Source organism: Triturus cristatus, chromosome 8 (assembly GCF_964204655.1).
Source record: "Triturus cristatus chromosome 8, aTriCri1.1, whole genome shotgun sequence".
Lineage (NCBI taxonomy): Eukaryota > Metazoa > Chordata > Amphibia > Caudata > Salamandridae > Triturus > Triturus cristatus.
In genome coordinates this window covers 1,625,354,972-1,625,377,152 of record NC_140591.1, presented here as the reverse complement: position 1 = coordinate 1,625,377,152, position 22,181 = coordinate 1,625,354,972, and the positions used below count along the sequence as shown (strand labels likewise).

General features: G+C 45.7%; 1 protein-coding gene across 1 annotated transcript in view; it reads right to left on the bottom strand.

Moving 5' to 3' along the window:
* Positions 1 to 22,181, bottom strand: part of LOC146808453 (transient receptor potential cation channel subfamily M member 2-like) — a 2,757,229-nt gene that overhangs the window by 1,327,500 nt on the left and 1,407,548 nt on the right. Inside the window, exon 16 of the mRNA XM_085623562.1 lies at positions 17,947 to 18,059. Coding sequence (XP_085479688.1) covers positions 17,947 to 18,059 — 113 coding nt within the window. The remainder of the gene's footprint in view (positions 1 to 17,946; positions 18,060 to 22,181) is intronic.

The following is a 22,181-nucleotide window of genomic DNA, read 5'->3' as shown; positions in this document are numbered from 1 at the left end:
ATCCTTTTGACCGTGTACCCGAGTATGTTTTGCATGCATGCGTGGGTCAGGAAGAAGTTGTCGATCTGGATGAATAATTGCGTGTCATCGGAGTAATTCAATACTTGCCACTCCATGCGGGCCAGAGCAGCCACCAGGCGCTCGAGATAGATGTTGAAGAGAAGGGGGGACAGTGCTGACCCCTGTGGGACTCCGCACGTTAATGCACCGATGTTGGACACCCGATCGGCCATTGGATCCTTTGGGAGCTGGCTGACAGGAAGGACAAAACCCACTGATGTGCCAGCCCATGGATGCCCAGCTCTAAAACCTACAACAATAGTTTTTCATGATTAACCGTATCCATTGCCGCGGATAGGTCTAATAGGACCCAGGCGCATGGCTTCCTGCTGTCGGCCGTAAGTCTGTGTTCGTCCACCACTGCCAGCATTACCAGCTCTGTGCTGTGGTGAGCCCTGAAACCTGCCTGTCGCACCTGGAGTTCCTCGATGAAGTTTGATAGGGTTTTCAAAACACGCTGTTCCAATACTTTGGCCATGCCAACCCAGAAGCACCTTTTATAGTGGAAGTGGATGCATTTAATGTGGCTGTTGGTGCAATATTGTCACAAAGGGACAAAAACACTGGTCAACTCCACCCCATAGCATACCTGTGTAAAAAGTTGAATCCCGCAGAAATGAACTATACTATAGCTGAGAAGGAACTGTTGGCTATAACAAAATCCTTCCAAGAATGGAGACAGCACCCGTGGGGGGCAAGACACACCATCACGGTATATTTAGATCATAGGAACCTGCAATTTATGAGAACTGCATGACAGCTGACCCAAAGACAGATGCGCTGGATGTTTTTTTTGCTGATTATGATTTCAATGTCACCTATCAGCCAGGTACTGAGAACAGAAAGGCGGATGCCTTGTCCAGACAGTCTGAAGACATTAGTTTGCAAGAAGCAACAATGGAAACAATCATTCAACCGTGGAAGGTGTTGTGTACACTCACCATACATTCCCGGATGAAGTTAAAAAGCGAAACCATCTTCTACCTGGAATTCTTGGGCCTCTCAAGGTGTTCAACAGAGTCTCAAACTAGGGATGCCTTTTATAGGAATTGGTTGTTCTTACTCACTAAAGAAACTCAGTCAAAAGCATTCAAATGGTGTCATGAAGCTAAGATGGCAGGCCATCCTGGATCTACAAAGACATTGGAGCTTCCTCAGTGCTACTTCTGGTGGGTATCCATAGTAAAAGAGGTGCGGAAATGGATCATGAACTGGTGTGTGTGTGCTAGAGCTAAGGGGAGTACTGCTAAACCCACAGGACAACTGCTACCTCTGCCTACCCCAGATCAGCCATGGAAGAGCATAAGCCTTGATTTCATCACAGGATTACCCAAGAATCAAGGGTATACAGCTATTCTGGTGGTGATCCCACCTAACCTACGGCAGGGCAATCAGCACAGTTAATGTTACAAAATGTGGTTTAATTACATGGCTTACCAGAAGTGATAATTTCGGACAGAGATCCACAGTTTACAGCGAGGTTTTGGTAATCCTGGTGTAAAACTTTGCAAATCTCTTCTGCTCTGTCCACAAGTTTCCATCCGCAAACGGATCTGCAAACCGAAAGGCTCAATCAAACGCTAAAGAAACATCTGCGATGTTATGCGGAAGACGCCGAGGAATCATGGGTGGATCTGCTATGGATGGCTGAACGTGCATACAACAACGCAGTGCATAGTGCAATCGGGGTGTCTCAGTTGATCGCCAACTATGGATTCCATCCACAGATCCTTCCTGTTACTCTCCCTGCTTCACATGTGGTGGTGCGGTCCGTGGGAGCATGGATTCGTGAACTAAGTAATGTTCACAAAAAGATACAAGTTCATCTGAATCATGCAAAGATGCAATACAAAAAACGACGTAGGGAAGGACCTAATTCTCAGGTTGGGGACAAAAAGTGGTTGTCCGCTAAAAACATACATTTCAACCTTCGTAGTGTTTTTCGCTATAGGTTCATAGGTCCTTAAACTGTGGTTAAGCAGATAAACCCTGTGGTGTATAAACTGAAGCCCATCACTATGAGGATTCACCCGTCCTTTCATTGTAGTTTGCTGAAACCTGCAGGTCACTCTAAACGGAAAGCGGTTCCGCAGGTCATGACTGATGAGCAGATGGAACACGAAGTGGGAAGCCTCGAGGATTCTTAAATACCGCAAGAGTCTACTGTGGTATTTGGTGTCTTGGAAGGGATACATGGCTGAGGACGATTTGTGTGAACCCTGTACCAATGTTCAGGCTCTGAGGATTGTGCGAGCTTTCCACGTGCGACATCCTTTTAAACCGGGTCCTAGGAAGCCGTGGGAGGAGGATGTACTGTAGAGAAATAACAGCATGGCGCCTGCGAAGAGTACGCAAGGACGCCTTACAGGGCACATTACGTGTTGAGATTTAATTATTTCCTATAACTAAACTACAATTCCCATGAAGCAATAGGAGGCATGTAGTTTGGCCGCGTCCAAACGGATGGGGATAAATAGGCGAGATGCTCGCCGGGTGGCGTGCGTAATTCGTTGCAGTTTGGTCTTCGAGTTTTTGATCATGCTCTTTGATGGAATCTTCTGTGATGTCTCCTGTGGTCAGCCCCGCTGGTTTGTACATGGTTGTGGGGTGAGGAGGGTGTGAACCAGTTTCCTGTTCATCTGTGGGAATTGTTGGCCTTTCTATCGGGAGGAGATACAGGGCTCCGCCTCCTCCCATGAGGAAGGGAGTTGTGTTACTACCTACAGAATCCTTTGCGGACAACCGCTGTCTGAACACTGGAAGACAGCACTTAGAGTACGAAGGTACTGTGTTTGCTTATATAGCTTGGTTCCTTTTTCCAGATGCCATTCAAGCTCTTTCTGACAACTTCCAAAAGCCGCTATTGAGCAGATGTGGAATAAACCTGGTGTGGTTCACTTTATTTTCTTTCATCTATTTTTGTTTGTGCTGATATACTGAACTACTGTTCCACTCTAGAAAGGAACAACCTCACTCGTAGTGGACTGTGAAGGTTCATCGAGTGAACTTACTTCCTGCTCATAGACAATGGTTCACCTGTTTGCTCTTATTCGTCCAGAAACTACAGTTGTGTGAAAACCTTATTTGCTTGACTTTGAAGGCTACTACCGATATTTGTTTTACCAAGATTACCATGTATTTTTGGGTATGTTTGAAGAGAGAGCTGCGCATGATAACCTGTTTTGTTAATGGCCATGATATGTGCGATTATTCATGTTTTTTCTTCTTTGTGGTTTAAGAGATAGAGAAACTAGCCAATGGGGGAAATCAGCTGAGTGTGTTGGAAGAAGTGAACAATCACCCTGTGTTTTATTGAGGTATGTGATGCGTTCCTATTAGTGAGAATTTATAGTAGACATAAACATATTGGTTAATTCTTCTTTTATTTCTTCTTTTAGGTTCTTCTCCTTTTTCCCTGCTGTTCCCTTCTTATCCCTTCCCTCGCTTGATCAGCCTAAAATTCTGTGTTTATTATCTGAATTGGGGGTATCAAGAGGTGGACCTACTGTGCAGCGTTCAGACCCCGAGGAGTTCATACTTCCATCTTCACCAGGAGGAAGTTCTGACAGAATTATGCACCCACGAATTTTAACTCCTCCTAGTCTGTGCGTTTCATAATCATGGCCACCATGAATGATGTCCTTCAGGCATTAGAAGCGGTTCAACAGGAACTAGTCAATTCCAGAGCAGAAATCGACGCCCTTAAAGATGAAGTAGAGAAGATGCAGAGTACATGTTTATGTTTTAAGCAATTTATAGAGCGCGCAAATACCCGTGGGTGTCTCGGCGCTATGCACCCCCGCATATACCTTTAGCTTCCCCTAAGAGGTTCATTGGTGATTCTCATAAGGTGCACGTATTTTTAACACCGATCATGTTACATTTCTCATGTAAACCTGCTGCCTTCTCCAAAAACCACTCAAGAGTAGCATTTGCCATCTCCTATTTGGCAGGTGATGCGGCCAATTGGGTGGTTACATTAGTTGAGAACAATGATGCGGTGCTATAGGATTGGAATGCTATTTGGTCTGAATTCGAAGGAGTATTCGATAGGAGAGCTACCACGTTTAGCGCTTACCGGGAGCTGCTAGAATTGCGACAAGGGAAGACAGATCTTTTACCTGTTTAGTTGCTGAGGCAGTTTGGCCGGAGGAAAAAAGAAAGTCATTGCACTATCAGGGACTGCGGGAGAACATGAATGATACCTTAGCGCAAATTGAACCACAGCCAACAAACTGTAAAGATTTAATGAATTTGACGTTACGCCTTGATCATAGATTGACGGAGAGGGCAGGTGCGAAAAGGAGAAGCGAGAGGTCAGGGGGTATGTACGATAGAACATATTGCAAGCCTGCAGGGAATAGTGAGACTGTTTCGGAGCCTATGGAGGTAGGAGCTGTATGGGCGCCTCTTACCAAGGAGGAGAGAGAGACGCGTAGATAATAGGGATTATGCGTGTATTGTAGTAAAAAGAGACATTATGTCAGAGAATGTCTCAAGATACCCAAAACACAATCACAGAAATACACGAAAAAGAATCTAGCTGTGTCGGTTCTTCCATCAAATAGCGACCCTCAGGTTATACTGGTCCGTGACTCTGAATGGAAAGTACTGTTGTTAGCAGCTCACCTCGGGGAAGAAACTGAGTCACATATATTGGTGCCAGTAGATCTGCAGGTTGACAACATCTGACAGCAAATAGAAGCCATGATAGACTCAGGAGCCACTGGGAACTTTATTGATGCTGCTTTGGTGCAGAAGTTATCTCTTCCTAGAGTAACTAGAGCAGTTCCCGAAAGGGTTTTAGCGGTGGATGGGGAGCCATTAAAGTCCTACCTTATCACCGAACAAACCACACCGGTTACTTTAATGATACGAGACAGAGAGCACAGACATGTAGAACCATTGCTTTAAATATCATTGAAGCCACGCAGTACGAAGTAATATTGGGTATGCCTTGGCTTAGGTTGCATAACCCTTTAATGGATTGGAAAACGAAAACCATAGAGTTTCTCTCTGAGGATTGCCAGTCAGATTGTTTTCTAGACTCTCATGTACAGTCCTTAGCAGCAGTACCTCCGTTTTTGATAGCAACTGCAGCCGAGAAGGAGATTGTGTTACCCAGTTGTTATGGGGATTATGGGGATGTGTTTAATAAGAGTCAAGCAGAGACACTGCCCCCTCATCAGGAATATGATTGCTAAATAGATCTGGTTCCTAAAGCTACTTTACCTTCTTGAATGGTTTAGGGTTAAGGCTTTGTTGGAGCCAGAAACAAAACATTTGAAAGACTATTTAGACCACTACACTTCCATAGGATTCATCGGACCTTCTCGATCTCCTGCTGCTTCTCCTCTTTTCTTCATTTCTAAAACAAATGGTGAGTTGCGTATCTGAATTGACTTTCGTATGTTAAACAAAAACACAGTTAGAACAGGTACCCTCTCCCTTTGATCTCTGTCTTATTGGAACAAGTCAAAGAAGCAAAAATCTATACAAAGTTGGATTTACGAGCAGCATACCATCTGGTGAGAATGAGTGCTGGGGACGAATGGAAGACTGCCTTTGAAACCTGATACTGTTTTTTTGAGTATACAGTCATGGCATTCGGCCTGTGTAATGCGCCAGCGGCATTTCAATATTTCCTAAATGAGGTGTTAATGGAGTATTTGGATAAGTTTGTGGTCGTGCATATCTACGATATTCTGATATACTCGGCTGATGAGAAAGAGCAGAGGATACATGTGGTTTTAGTGTTGGAGAAACCCAGACAACACCATTTGTTTTGCAAGTTATGCAAATGTGAGTTTCATGTGTTGGAAGTGAAATTTCTAGGGGTCACGTTGTGCCCTGCTGGGTTTCGTATGGTGGAACGAAAGGTACAAGCGGTGCAAGAATGGCCTGAACCACGCAGTGTGAAAGATGTGCATTACTGTTTGGGTTTTGCAAACTATTATAGGAGGTTCATACATCAGTTTTCGCAGGTTGTGGCCCCTCACACTAGGTTGTTGAGAATAGGGGTCCCTTTTGTGTGGTCTGGCGAAGCCACGGAAGTCTTCAGTTTTTTAAAGCAAGCATTCACTTCAGCACCAGTATTGTTATTGTTAATTGGAACTTATAGAGCACATGTTCACCGACAGGTCTCTTAGCGCTATGAGAGAGAGAGACTAAACCTCACCAGGATCAGCATGTACATGCACAAGACTTGGCCTAGGTTGTGCCTCAGGCTTCAGTAAAAAGAAGCATCTTACGTTTCTTCCTAAATGGGAGGATGGGTAGGTTCCCTACGAAGGTTTTCCGGCAGCCTGTTCCACAGTTGAGGAATCACTACAGAAAAGGCTCTGCCTCCTTTGAAGGTCGTACTGAAGCGCAGGCAGGCCAATAGGCCTGCTTCAGATGATCGAAGGGCACGTCCTGGCACATAGTTTTTAAGACGCTCTTTAATGTAAACTGGGGCCCGGCCATGGATAGCTTTGTGGGCTTTACAAAGACCTTTATACCTAGCTCTCTGTTTGATAGGGAGCCAGTGCAGCTGCTGCAGTAGGGGGGTGGCATGTGCCTGTCTTGGGAGCCTGAAGATTAGTCTAGCTGCATCATTCATGGCAACTTGGAGTTTGGTAAGCAGCTTCTCAGGGAGGCCAATGTACAGAGCGTTGCCATAGTCCAACCGTGACACGATCATTACCGACACGGCCATCTGTAGTGCAGTAAATGAGAGGAGGGGGGGCAAGTCTCTGCAGATGTCTCAGTAAGCCTACACATGTCCCCACCACGGTGAACACCTGGGTCGACACGGAGAGCTTGGCATCTATTTTTATGTCGAGTTTTTTTATGACTGGGACTGGTGTGGGGGTGGTACCCAACTCTTGTGGCCAAAAAAGGTCGCTCCATGGGTTGTTTCCAGTGATAATGGCCAGTATCTTGGTTTTGTCAGGATTAATTTTGAGTGAGTTGGCTATCATCCTTTTGACTGTCAAACCGCTGACTCGAGTCAATGCACAGGAGCAGAACGTCGTAAGCTCCCAATGCCCCTCCCAGATTCTTCAGCACCGCACAGTATTTGCGCGAGTGCCAAACAAACCCAGGGGGGGGAGGGGAATTGGACAGAGAAGAGACGGCCACACTGCTGCGTCTTTTTCTTTCTTCTGAGTTCTTTTTCTTGTCTTCTTCTGGCTAGCGCGACAGCTTATAGACTGTAAATATAAGTAACACAATTAGTCCTAAGTCTGTTTACTTCTCTCTCTCGCTATTTTAGGACCTTCACTGGATTACCTACCCTGTCTGTGTGTGACCCTTGCCTCTCTTCTGTTGTGTATCTTTGTTCTCTTTTCACTTTTTCTTTTCTTGCTTCAATGTGCTGTAACTGAAGTGATAGTGTGAGTTAATTTTCCCTATTTGAATTTTCTCTTTTCTAATTCTATTTCTACTCTTCTGGTTCCTCACCTATGGAGTTTACAGCTGGGCGGTAATTGGGATTCTGTTAAGTAAGTGTCCTTTGCTTGCTACTCCTTCTAATATTTTGTTGCACTCTGCAGATGAATATTTTACTGTTTACTCCTTGGGTTGCAGAATGAATTTCGTTCTGGAAAAGTCTATGCGAATTTACTTCTTACAATTTCTCCATAAGCGTGCCTTGTAAGATTGTGGTTGTAATTACTTGCTTCTCTCTCGTATTACCAGCTAGGCTAAATTCTCCGCTGATATCTACTCAGAAAATGTCGTTGGCTAAACCTCTTAGCGTTTTCTCTACTACTGCGTCGAGGTCTAAACAACACCTTATCTAAAGACTAGTGCGCATTCCACTGTTCCTCACGGAACAGTCTTACCGCACTCTTCTATGAACATGAATCTTCATGGACTGGCTCGAAGCTCTCCTCAAACGTTCTCCTCAGGAAACTCTGGAACGGGGAAAAGGCGTGCTAGGTGTGACGAAGTCTTTTCCTGAGAAAACTCCGCGACGACCTTCAGCAGCCTACTCTCCCTCAATGCTCAGGTGAAGTGCGCCACAGAGCGGGCGCTTCACCTGGATCTGCCTGATTGCGGGTAAACACTAGAGCGCCAACACGCTGTCCTAAAAGGAAATCCTTGGCGGCCATCTTAGCATTAGTCTTGGGCCATCTTTTACATTGGTCCTTAGCCTTCCCTATTCTTCCTGTTGATTTGAATCTTACGGTGTTTTTCAACAATGTTTTTCTGAATTGGGGTTGGACAACCCTGACAGTACTCTCCCTCAAAGAGCTTCCCTTCTGCTTGGGTTTTTTGGGGAATCTACGGTGGAACTCCTTAATCAATCGAGAGGCATGAATGTCTGAGGACAACACCCAAGACCTTTCCTCGGGGCCATAACCTTTCCAATCTAGCAGGTAGTACAGTTTACCCTTCCGCAACTTAGAATCCACTATCTGCAGTACTTCAAACTCCTCACCTATCTCAGTTTGAATTGGTTTGGGAGGTTTGTTGATCCGGGACCCACTCAAGGTCTTTTTTAATAGAGAAACATGAAATACTGGATGTATGCGCAATCCTTTGGGCAACCTTAATTGATAGTTCAGGGTACTCAATTTTTTGTCTATTTGATAGGGACCTATGAATCTTGGTTGAAACTTCCTGACCCCTTTTAGTTTCAAATTTCTTGTATTCAGCCAAACCCTATCACCTTCCTGTAACTCAGGCTCCCTCCTTCTCTTTTTATCAGCATAGTGTTTGTAGTTTTCTTTTGCTTTGGTTAGATTTTTTGTGGCTAGGCTATGCACTCGTGTCAGGTGTTCAACTAAATCTGTAACTGCTGGAACGTCCACTTCCTGAAAACTTAATGCATGATGGGGGTGCCTACCCGAGTTCAAATAAAAAGGGGAATAACCAGTGGACATGTTCTTAGCGTTATTATGTGCAAACTCTGCGGCCCACAGGTAATCTGGCCAGTCTCCCTCTTGATCTAACAAACATAGTCTTAGATACTGCTCTAATTCTTGATTAGCACGCTCAGTCTGCCCATCAGATTCAGGATGATAACTAGTGGAATATCGAGTTTCTATGTTCAATTTTTGGGTGAAGGCCTTCCAGAAATGGGACAAAAACTGAGAACCCCGGTCTTATATTAAAACCTTAGGAATCCCATGTGCTCGAACAATATTCTGACTAAAAGTATGTGCTAAGGTTTTAGCTGTTGGTACACCCTTTAGAGGCACAAAATGTGCCATCTTGGTAAAGGCATCCACACAGACTAATATTGTGTCAAACCCCTGACTCGATGGCAAATCTACAATTAAATCTAGAGTTACAGTATGCCAGGGGTAAGGTGGTGTGGGTAAGGGTCGCAATAACCCTTGAGGTGCTTGCCGGTCCGATTTTCCCCTAGCGCAGATCTCACATGTGGCTACATACTGTCGTATATCTTTTCTCACGTCCGGCCACCAAAATCGTCTTCTCACCAATTCTTCAGTCTTCGTCATGCCCTTATGACCTGCCAAAATGCTATCATGGCATTCCCTCAAGGACTTCTGCTGCATTTCTGGTGTGGGCAAGTATAGGGCCCCATCGTGATATGGTAAACCTTCACGAATTTCTCGCCTTGAATCTCCTTCCAACCAGTCTTTCATTTCCACCAAAGTCATTGCATTCAGATTCTCCTTCTCCTGGGTTTCCTGTAAGATCGCTCCTACCAGCCTCTCTGCTGGGATAATAGCTTGATCCTTGACCTCTTCCAAGATTCCTTCGGTACCCAATCTGGATAGGGCATCGGCCTTACCATTCTGTAATCCTGGTCGAAAGGTTATTACGAAGTCAAAATCTGCAAAATACAATGACCATCGCAATTGCCTGGGGGTTAACGTTCTGGCTGACTTTAAAAATTTCAAATTCCGGTGATCTGTATACACAGTGACCACATGCCTGGCTCCCATCAAATAATGTCTCCAATCCTTAAAAGCATCCTTGATGGCTAACAACTCCTTTTCGGTGATTGTATAATTTATCTCAGCTGGTGTCAATTTTCTAGAACGGAAGGCTACTGGATGCAATTGCCCTGTTGTCTTGTGTCTTTGAGACAATACTCCTCCCAAGGCCAAATTCGACGCATCAGTTTCTACGAAGAAGGGCTCAGAAGGATCAGGATGGAGTAAGATTGGTGCTGTTGTAAAGTCTTTCTTTAGTTGTAGGAATGCCTCTTCTGCTTCCTTTGACCATTCAAATTGAACCCCCTTTTTTAACAGTCTTGTAATGGGGATTAACTTCTTGGAGAAGTCTTGTATGAACCTCCTATAGAAGTTCGCGAACCCAATGAAACTTTGAATTTCTTTCACTGACTTAGGAGTTTCCCAATCGATGACGGCCTTGATCTTATTTCCATCCATGGTTATTCCGCTTGGTGCCAGCACAAACCCCAAAAATTCCACTGTAGTTACATTGAAAGCGCACTTCTCCAACTTGACAAACAAGCTGTTTTCTCGTAATTTCTGTAGGATTTTCTTAACATGCACCTTATGTTCTTCTTCGGTGTCAGAATAAATCAGTATATCATCTATATATACTATAGCACTTTGATCTATGAACTCCTTCAAAACATCATTTATGAAATGTTGAAAGGCGGCTGGGGCGTTGCACAATCCATAAGGCATAACTTGGTACTCATACAGCCCATGTTTGGTCCGGAATGCTGTCTTCCATTCGTCTCCTTCACGAATTCTGACAAGATGGTAAGCCCCTCTCAAATCTAGTTTTGTGTAAAATCTTGCTTCTTTCACTTGGTCCAAGAGCACAGGTATGAGAGGCAATGGATAACGATTCTTGATGGTAATACGATTGATCGCCCTGTAATCTATGCACGTTCTCAATTCTCCGTTCTTCTTAGGAATAAAAAATAATGGAGATGAGACCGGCGATTGGGATGGTCTAATGAATCCATTCTCTAGATATCTTTGTATGTACTTCTTCAAATGCTCATCTTCTCGCTCAGTCAAAGCATAGATTCTACTGCAGGGAAGGTTGGACCCGGGTTCTAGATCTATTTTACAATCGTAGTCTCTATGCGGAGGGAGCCTTTCCGCCTCCATTTCGTTAAAAACATCCTGAAATTCATTGTATTCTTCGGGTAGTTTAATGGTGCTTATCACACAAATGGTTGTCTCCTTTTCACTCAAATGATAGGCCGACGTCTTCTCTCGATTTCTTTTACATCCCCGGTTGCAATTTGACTGGCAATAACTTGAATTCAAGGCTATTGTTCGTGCCCCCCAATCAATGGTGGGATTATGCTCAGTTAGCCATGGGAGACCGAGAATCAACTGAAACTGTGGAGCATCAATTAAATTGAATTCCAAAACTTCTAAATGACCTTCTTCAGATTCTAACTCTACAGGCTCCGTGTGACTCACTATGGGTCCCGATGAGAGATTCGTCCCATCTACAGCTCGCACTGCTTCACTCTTCTCTTTCTTGATGGCCTTCAATCCGATCTTTTCAGCGAACTTAAGATCACAAAAGTTGCCCGTGGCCCCTGAATCGATCATGACAGTGACTTGTGTTAACACCTTTTCACGGAACCGCAAAGTCATCATTAACACCATATGTGGAGATGCGGATTGCAGGGTATTAGCCAGGGTATGTGCTTCTGGAGTTGTCTTTGATTCTGCGACCACCAGTCCAACTCCATTTACTGGTGGTGCATGGCGTTTTCCGCCGGTGATTGTTTGGGTTTCTTGGGGCAATTACGAACAAAATGTCCCCCATTTCCACAATATAGACATTGTTTGTTCACTCTTCGCCTCTCCTTCTCTTCCTTAGAGAGAGGACCTCGAATGGTTCCAATTTGCATTGGCTCCCCTCCCTTGGCTAAATCACCATCCTTGTTCCCTTCGGTTCTGATTCTATCAAATCTCGGTACACTAGGACGATACTCCTTCTTTCTCTCTCCTCTCCTTTCACTTTGACGGAAGTCAATTTCTAACACCAAATCTATTAGCGCCGAAATCTCTGTGGGTCTGTTGGGCACTTGAGCTAAGGCATCCTTCAGTTCATCTTTTAAGCCTCGATAGAATACTGCAGCTCTTTTATTCTCTGGCCATTCAGTCTCTACTACTAGCTTATTGAACTGGGCCAAGTAAGCCACCAAGTCTCGATTGCCTTGTCTTATTTCCAAAAGTTCGTTGTCGGTAGCTTGTGAAACCCTTCGTCGGTCGAATATTCGAAGAAATTCTTTCTTGAACTCCTCCAGATCGTATAAAATTGGGTCATTTCGGGTCACCAAGGGCATTGACCAGGACGCCGCATCCCCGCTTAAATACGACAACATAAAAGCCACTTGAGACTGCGCATCAGGGAAAACTGCTGGACGACACATGAAGTGTGGAGTGCACTGTGTTATGAACACTTGAGCCTGCTGGGGATCTCCTCCAAAACGCTCAGGAGGTGCCAACGGAATTACCGGAGACAAAGAATGAATAACTTGAGTTGTTATCTTGGGGTGGGGAGCTGCAGTGTCACTAAGATTCCCTTCTTGTGGAACTGGAAAACTTACACTAGGTCCGGACATGATACCACTCACTTTGTGGGCCAAATCTGTAGTTTCTTTTTTAATCTCTCCGTTCTCTTCCCGAACTGTGATTAACTCCCTTTGTATACCTTCCAAAATTTCCCCTAGTTTCTTCAAATCCAAACCTTCCGCCATTCTGCTCAGGTGCTATTACAACGTGGGCACTTCACTCTGTCAAACCGCTGACTCGAGTCAATGCACAGGAGCAGAACGTCGTAAGCTCCCAATGCCCCTCCCAGATTCTTCAGCACCGCACAGTATTTGCGCGAGTGCCAAACAAACCCAGGGGGGGAAAGGGGAATTGGACAGAGAAGAGACGGCCACACTGCTGCGTCTTTTTCTTTCTTCTGAGTTCTTTTTCTTGTCTTCTTCTGGCTAGCGCGACAGCTTATAGACTGTAAATATAAGTAACACAATTAGTCCTAAGTCTGTTTACTTCTCTCTCTCGCTATTTTAGGACCTTCACTGGATTACCTACCCTGTCTGTGTGTGACCCTTGCCTCTCTTCTGTTGTGTATCTTTGTTCTCTTTTCACTTTTTCTTTTCTTGCTTCAATGTGCTGTAACTGAAGTGATAGTGTGAGTTAATTTTCCCTATTTGAATTTTCTCTTTTCTAATTCTATTTCTACTCTTCTGGTTCCTCACCTATGGAGTTTACAGCTGGGCGGTAATTGGGATTCTGTTAAGTAAGTGTCCTTTGCTTGCTACTCCTTCTAATATTTTGTTGCACTCTGCAGATGAATATTTTACTGTTTACTCCTTGGGTTGCAGAATGAATTTCGTTCTGGAAAAGTCTATGCGAATTTACTTCTTACAATTTCTCCATAAGCGTGCCTTGTAAGATTGTGGTTGTAATTACTTGCTTCTCTCTCGTATTACCAGCTAGGCTAAATTCTCCGCTGATATCTACTCAGAAAATGTTGTTGGCTAAACCTCTTAGCGTTTTCTCTACTACTGCGTCGAGGTCTAAACAACACCTTATCTAAAGACTAGTGCGCATTCCACTGTTCCTCACGGAACAGTCTTACCGCACTCTTCTATGAACATGAATCTTCATGGACTGGCTCGAAGCTCTCCTCAAACGTTCTCCTCAGGAAACTCTGGAACGGGGAAAAGGCGTGCTAGGTGTGACGAAGTCTTTTCCTGAGAAAACTCCGCGACGACCTTCAGCAGCCTACTCTCCCTCAATGCTCAGGTGAAGTGCGCCACAGAGCGGGCGCCTCACCTGGATCTGCCTGATTGCGGGTAAACACTAGAGCGCCAACACGCTGTCCTAAAAGGAAATCCTTGGCGGCCATCTTAGCATTAGTCTTGGGCCATCTTTTACATTGGTCCTTAGTCTTCCCTATTCTTCCTGTTGATTTGAATCTTACGGTGTTTTTCAACAATGTTTTTCTGAATTGGGGTTGGACAACCCTGACATTGACTGTGTACCCGAGTATGTTTTGCATGCATGCGTGGGTCAGGAAGAAGTTGTCGATCTGGATGAATAATTGCGTGTCATCGGAGTAATTGAATACTTGGCACTCCATGCGGGCCAAAGCAGCCACCAGGCGCTCGAGATAGATGTTGAAGAGAAGGGGGGACAGTGCTGACCCCTGTGGGACTCCGCACGTTAATGCACCGATGTTGGACACCCGATCGGCCATTGGATCCTTTGGGAGCTGCCTGACAGGAAGGACAAAATCCACTGATGTGCCAGCCCATGGATGCCCAGCTCTAAAACCTACAACAATAGTTGTTCATGATTAACCGTATCCATTGCCGCGGATAGGGCTAATAGGACCCACGCGCATGGCTTCCTGCTGTCGGCCGTAAGTCTGTGTTCGTCCACCACTGCCAGCATTACCAGCTCTGTGCTGTGGTGAGCCCTGAAACCTGCCTGTCGCACCTGGAGTTCCTCGATTAAGTTTGATAGGGTTTTCAAAACACGCTGTTCCAATACTTTGGCCATGGCAACCCAGAAGCACCTTTTATAGTGGAAGTGTATGCATTTAATGTGGCTGTTGGTGCAATATTGTCACAACGGGACAAAAACACTGGTCAACTCCACCCCATAGCATACCTGTCTAAAAAGATGAATCCCGCAGAAATGAACTATACTATAGCTGAGAAGGAACTGTTGGCTATAACAAAATCCTTCCAAGACAGATGCGCTGGATGTTTTTTGTTGCTGATTATGATTTCATCGTCACCTATCAGCCAGGTACTGAGAACAGAAAGGCGGATGCCTTGTCCAGACAGTCTGAAGACGTTAGTTTGCAAGAAGCAACAATGGAAACAATCATACAACCGTGGAAGGTGTTGTGTACACTCACCATACATTCCCGGATGAAGTTAAAAAGCGAAACCATCTTCTACCCGGAATTCTTGGGCCTCTCAAGGTGTTCAACAGAGTCTCAAACTAGGGATGCCTTTTATAGGAATTGGTTGTTCTTACTCACTAAAGAAACTCAGTCAAAAGCATTCAAATGGTGTCATGAAGCTAAGATGGCAGGCCATCCTGGATCTACAAAGACATTGGAGCTTCCTCAGCGCTACCTCTGGTGGGTATCCATAGTAAAAGAGGTGCGGAAATGGATCATGAACTGTGGTATGTGTGTGTGTTAGAGCTAAGGGGAGTACTGCTAAACCCACAGGACAACTGATACCTCTGCCTACCCCAGATCAGCCATGGAAGAGCATAAGCATTGATTTCATCACAGGATTACCCAAGAATCAAGGGTATACAGCTATTCTGGTGGTGATCCCACCTAACCTACTGCAGGGCAATCAGCACAGTTAATGTTACAAAATGTGGTTTGATTACATGGCTTACCAGAAGTGATCATTTCGGACAGAGATCCACAGTTTACAGCGAGGTTTTGGTAATCCTGGTGTAAAACTTTGCAAATCTCTTCTGCTCTGTCCACAAGTTTCCATCAGCAAACGGATCTGCAAACCGAAAGGCTCAATCAACCGCTAAAGAAACATCTGCGATGTTATGCGGAAGACGCCGAGGAATCATGGGTGGATCTGTTATGGATGGCTGAACGTGCATACAACAACGCAGTGCATAGTGCAATCGGGGTGTCTCAGTTGATCGCCAATTATGGATTCCATCCATGGATCCTTCCTGTTCCTCTCCCAGCTTCACATGTGGTGGTGCCGTCCGTGGGAGCATGGATTCGTGAACTAAGTAATGTTCACAAAAAGATACAAGTTCATCTGAATCATGCAAAGATGCAATACAAAAAACGACGTAGGGAAGGACCTAATTCTCAGGTGGGGACAAAAAGTGGTTGTCCACTAAAAACATACATTTCAACCTTCGTAGTGTTTTTCACTATAGGTTCATAGGTCCTCAAACTGTGGTTAAGCAGATTAACCCTGTGGTGTATAAACTGAAGCCCATCACTATGAGGATTTACCCGTCCTTTCACTGTAGTTTGCTGAAACCTGCAGGTCACTCTAAACGGAAAGCGGTTCCGCAGGTCATGACTGATGAACAGATGGAACACGAAGTGGGGAGCCTCGAGGATTCTTAAATACCGCAAGAGTCTACTGTGGTATTTAGTGTCTTGGAAGGGATACACGGCTGAGGACGATTTGTGTGAACCCTGTACCAATGTTCAGGCTCTGAGGATTGTGCGAGCTTTCCACGTGCGACATCCTTTTAAACCGGGTCCTAGGAAGCCCTGGGAGGAGGATTTACTGTCGGGAAATAACAGCATGGCGCCTGCGAAGAGTACGCAAGGACGCCTTACAGGGCACATTACGTGTTGAGATTTAATTATTACCTATAACTAAACTACAATTCCCATGAAGCAATGGGAGGCATGTAGTTTGGCCACGTCCAATCGGATGGGGATAAATAGGCGAGATGCTCGCCGGCTGGCGTGCGTAATTCGTTGCAGTTTGGTCTTTGAGTTTTTGATCATGCTCTTTGATGGAATCTTCTGTGATGTCTCCTGTGGTCAGCCCCGCTAGTTTGTACATGGTTGCGGGGTGAGGAGGGTGAGAACCAGTTTCCTGTTCGTCTGTGGGAATTGTTGGCCTTTCTATCGGGAGGAGATACAGGGCTCCGCCTCCTCCCATGAGGAAGGGAGTTGTGTTACTACCTACAGAATCCTTTGCGGACAACCGCTGTCTGAACACTGGAAGACAGCACTTAGAGTACAAAGGTACCGTGTTTGCTTATATAGCTTGGTCCCTTTTTCCAGATGCCATTCAAGCTCTTTCTGATAACTTCCAAAAGCCGCTATTGAGCAGATGTGGAATTAACCTGTTGTGGTTCACTTTATTTTCTTTCATCTATTTTTGTTTGTGCTGATATACTGAACTACTGTTCCACTCTAGAAAGGAACAACCTCACTCGTAGTGGACTGTGAAGGTTCATTGAGTGAACTTACTTCCTGCTCATAGACAATGGTTCACCTGTTTGCTCTTATTCGTCCAGAAACTACAGTTGTGTGAAAACCTTATTTGCTTGACTTTGAAGGCTTCTACCGATATTTGTTTTACAAAGATTACCATGTATTTTTGGGTATGTTTGAAGAGAGAGCTGCGCATGATAACCTGTTTTGTTTATGGCCATGATATGTGCGATTATTCATGTTTTTTCTTCTTTGTGGTTTAAGAGATAGAGAAACTAGCCAATGGGGGAAATCAGCTGATTGTGTGGAAGAAGTGAACAATAACCCTGTGTTTTATTGAGGTATGTGATGTGTTCCTATTAGTGAGAATTTATAGTAGACATAAACATATTGGTTAATTCTTCTTTTATTTCTTCTTTCAGGTTCTTCACCTTCTTCCCTGCTGTTCCCTTCTTATCCCTTCCCTCGCTTGATCAGCCTAAAATTCTGTGTTTATTATCTGAATTGGGGGTATCAAGAGGTGGACCTACTGTGCAACGTTCAGATCCCGAGGAGTTCATACTTCCATCTTCACCAGGAGGAACTTCTGACACATACACACACACACACAGACAAATATGCACACATGTGCTTATACATTTTGTGGTATGAATCAACTTTACCCTTTACCTTTTTTTATTCTGAAATGTTATAGATTCCAAAATTTGCGAGCTGACATTTTAATGTCACCAAGATATGGCACCCTTTTTTAGGTATTCCGTCAGGAACCTACTCTATAGGGGACTCAGGTAATCTTGTTACGTCTAGGGAGTAAGTCAGCAAGGCATGCTCGAGCTGCACATACTAATATACATGGGTTGTGAAACTCAGCATATACATTTAGGAAGATTGTCTATATTGAATAAAATGCAGATTACTTTGCTTCTATAGAATTTTGCCAGAATAACAGTTGCCACAAAGGCACTTCACAATAGGTTAATGGAATTTACATGTGAATATTACCTGAAGATGACGAGATCAGTGTAAATCAATGGTAAAAACAGCACACACAAGATGACAGTGAATGTACTATTAATTGTAGACAGCTTGCCCCACCAAATCTTTGTCAGAAACATCTGTGGGAAAATAATACAGCATTTTCTTAGAAATATTTCTCTCATACATTTACTACTTTAACAGGTCTAAGTCAGATGAAATAAAGCATCCAGAAACAGAAGAGAACAAATAGAGAAAACTAATTTTCGCTGTACAATGAAAGGCTGACATTTGTGGGACACTAAATAGGCCTGCTAGAGGAAGGGAATGGCAGGAAAAGAAAATGAATTCTAAATGAATGCTTCTAGAAGTCAATGGCATACTAATCAAATATAGACTGATTACTCTTAAGTTACTAAAGAAGGGGAAAATCGAACTTCACTCATTCCCTATCGTAAGGTGAGGGTACAGTGCTGGCATAAAGATCTTTTAGCACACAAAGGACATTCCTCTACATCTACTTTACTTATTTTTAGTGCCAAAGCCTTCCACTGCAATCAGCTTCTTGTAGGCTTTGGGTGATGCAAAATAGTAAAAGGAAGAGCCTTAGACACATTCAACCGATTGACATAGAAAGACAGTAGATAAAATATTAGTGCACAGGTAGATGCTGCTATCCATGCCAGTGAACCTGATATTCTCAACAGTGAGTCCATGGCTCTCTTTTTCTATGGGGTAATGGAAAGCAGAATCAGTTGGACACAACAGAATGACAAGTATACAACTAGGAAGCCGCGTTCGGCTCTTCATTTCGGGAGGTGTCTCCACTCCTGTTCCTGCTTGCACCAGTCAGAGAGCGCCTCTACACCCCCTCCCACCACTCAACTACACCAGCCAGCCGGCCTGGACTGCATCTCCCAGCATCCCTGGAGGCGGGGCCAACTGGTCGTCACTTTGCACCTCCCTGTGCAGGATAAAGCTCACCTGCACTCCTCTTCATCTGACCTCCAGCTTAAGGTACTGTACCGCACCGCCCCTGCACTTCCTGCTGTTCCTGCCCCTGCGCTGCCTGCTGCCCATGCGCTGCCTGCTGCCCCTGTGCCAGCCTGCTGCCCCTGCGCTGCTTGCTGCCCCTTAACACCTCAACTTTCTACTGCAAACTGACATGAAGACCACAATATGAGGCTTCCTCATCTACAGATCCCCGGGACCCCGAGCAACATTTTGCAAACCCATCCCCACCTAGCAATCGACTCTCACCACTACGTCCTACTCAGCGGCATCAACTTCCACATCGATGACGCCAACTCTATCACCCTCCCGGTGAACGTGGACAACATTAGCCTCACCCAACTGGTCACTGAACCCACGCACAAAGCTGGACACACACTCGACCCATTTTCACCCCCGAGACAGAATTAAATTGAGACACACCACAGAACTCACCTGGACTGACCACACCATTGTACACTTCACCATCACCGATGCCCAGCACACCATCACCAGGTGTGAGATCTTCTCCCACCGCAGCTAGAGCAAGGTCACAGGAACTCAGTGGTCATAGGCCCTCACCACCTTACAACCAAAGGCTTCAACAGATCTCCACCAGGCCATCCAGAACTTGAATCACCGACTAAGTCGCCCCACTGAAACCTACAAAATCCAACATAAACTCATACCATGCCAGCTGATACACCCCAGAACTCAGGACCACAGAGCACAACTGCCATCAACTGGAGAAACAATGGTCCACCACCGAGAACCCCGCCGACTGAGAAGCTCACAAAACAGCCCTCAGCAACTATCACAGCACATCAAAGAAGCCAAAAAAGCAGCCATCACCATCCGCATCAACTACGCAGCCAACCATACAAAGGAACTCTTCAAGATAGTCAAATAATTCTCCAACCCGACAGCCATAGAGAACACCATCCACCCCTTCCAAGAACTCTGCGACACCCTCTCAGACTACTTCCACAGCAAGATCACCAACATCTACAACATTTTCAACATTCAATCCGCCACTGCCAGCCCCAACGACATTAACCGAACACCAGCCAACGCTCACCGCCCTTACCACCTCAGCCATCATGTCTTTTATCCACTCTGGGGTGCCCACTGCCCCCTGCCCCCACCACCTCTACAATCTCACAATGAACCCAATCAGCACATAACTCATCAACATCCTCAACACCTGCATCTCCACAGCAACCTTCCCGGACAGATGGCAGCATGCAGACGTCAGACCCCCTTCTAAAGAAAGCCTCAGCTGACCCCACTGATCTAAACAATTATCATACAATCTCCATTCTACACTCCCCGGCCAAAGTTCTCGAGAAAGCCATCAACCAGCAGCTCACCAAATTCCTGGAACAAAATTACCTTCTGGGCGCCTCTCAATCAGGATTCCGGGCCAACCCCAGCACGGACACCATGTTGATTGCCACCACAGACGACGTCAGAACACTCCTCGACCATGAAGAAATGGTGGCCCTGATACTCCTCGACCTCTAAGCAGCATTTGACAGAGTCTCCCACAACACCCTCATCAACAGACTCTACAGCATACAGGCATCAAGTGGATCACCTCCTTCCTTACAGGTTGCACACAGAGCATCTGACTGCCTCCCTTCACCTTCGCACCCAAAGACATCCTATGCAGCAGGCCACAAGGATCATCCCTCAGCCCTACCCTGTTCAACATCTACTTGACCCCCCCTCGCAGACGTCGTCAGATCCCACGGACACAACATAATATACTATGCAGATGACACTTAACTGATCCTCTCGCTCACCGAGGACTCCTCCAAAGCCAAAACCAATTTCTGAAACGCAATTACCAACATAGCCAAATGAATGAGAGACAACTGCCTTATCAATTATGAAGAGACTGTATATTCAGACGTTTGTTGAAAGATTGTTCTGGACGCCAGTAATGCCCTTACCAGGAGATTTCTGCGTCTGTGGTAGGGCAAAGGTGTGTTTGCCACTGATCCCGTTTAAACCCCAGTTTTTGAATTACAACAAAACGTGTTTTACATAGTGCATCAGCCCATGCTCAGTCATCTCAACGCTGGCATTGCCAGATCTAATATCTGTATATGTTGCTGTCCTTAAACCTTTCGGTGCTCATAACGGAGCGATTCTGTCATGAGCCACAGTGGGCGTGTGGTCATGACAGAACCGCTCCATCATGGCACCCACCATGGCACTCCCCTCATGGGCAGCCAGTCTAGCCGCCACAAAGTGGGATGCAGCGGATGAGTTTCCGCTGCCACTCCAGATCCCTCCCCAGGCAATCCCATGATGTCAATGCGCACAGCGCGCGGAGACGTCATCAGGAGCAGCCAGACGCACTGGAAGCCATTTGCTTCCAGGCGTCCAGCAGGAAACAGGTGAGTTTCCTTGCTCCAGTGGGGGAAGGGGAGTGGGGGGGGGGGGGGAATGGGATGCATTGAGTTATTGGGGGAGAAGAAAGAGTTTTTCCTCTCCGCTGATATCTCATTGCAGGGCATTCCTGCTGCACGGTCGTGCATGGCGTCGCGATTGTGCAGCAGGAATGCCCCCACTAGGCACCAGGGATTTCTTTTTGAAGAAATGGAAGCGACCCCTTGGGCAATGGTCGCTTCCTAAAGGGGCACAATATTTTGCAGACTTTTCTGCCCCCTCCCCTGGGAACAGATCGGCTGTTTTTTTTGGCCTTTCTGCCTCCAGAAAAGCCTACTAGAGCCAGGGATTATTTAAATTAGGATTGGAGGCGATCCCTTGGGCAAGGATCGCACCCCATTTTTGGGGGGCAGTAGTGGCTGTTTTCTGCTTCCCCTGGGGGCAGTTTGGCCTGTTTTAGGTCAATTTGCCCAGAAAACAGCAACAATCCCTGAATGTCAATGCCCCCAGAGAAATGTCAGTCTTTCTGCCCTGCCAGGGGGCAGACGAGGGCAGTAGCCCCCAATCTGCCCCCCCACCCCGGGGGTGAGAAAGCCCACTAGACACCAGGGATATGTTTAATGACGTTGGGGTGGGGGCTGCCCAAAAAGGACATGGCAATGCCCCCCTCCCACAGAAATGTCAGTCTTTCTGCCCCACCATGGGGCAGACGGGGGCAGTCGCCCCCAATCTGCGCCCGAGGGGGCAGAAAGCCCACTAGAAACCGGGGATTTTTTTTTCTTGATGTTGGGGTGGGGGCTGCCCAAAAAGGGCAAGACAATGCCTCCATCCCCAGTGAATTTCCAGTCTTTCTGCCCCCCCCCCTGGGGGCAGAA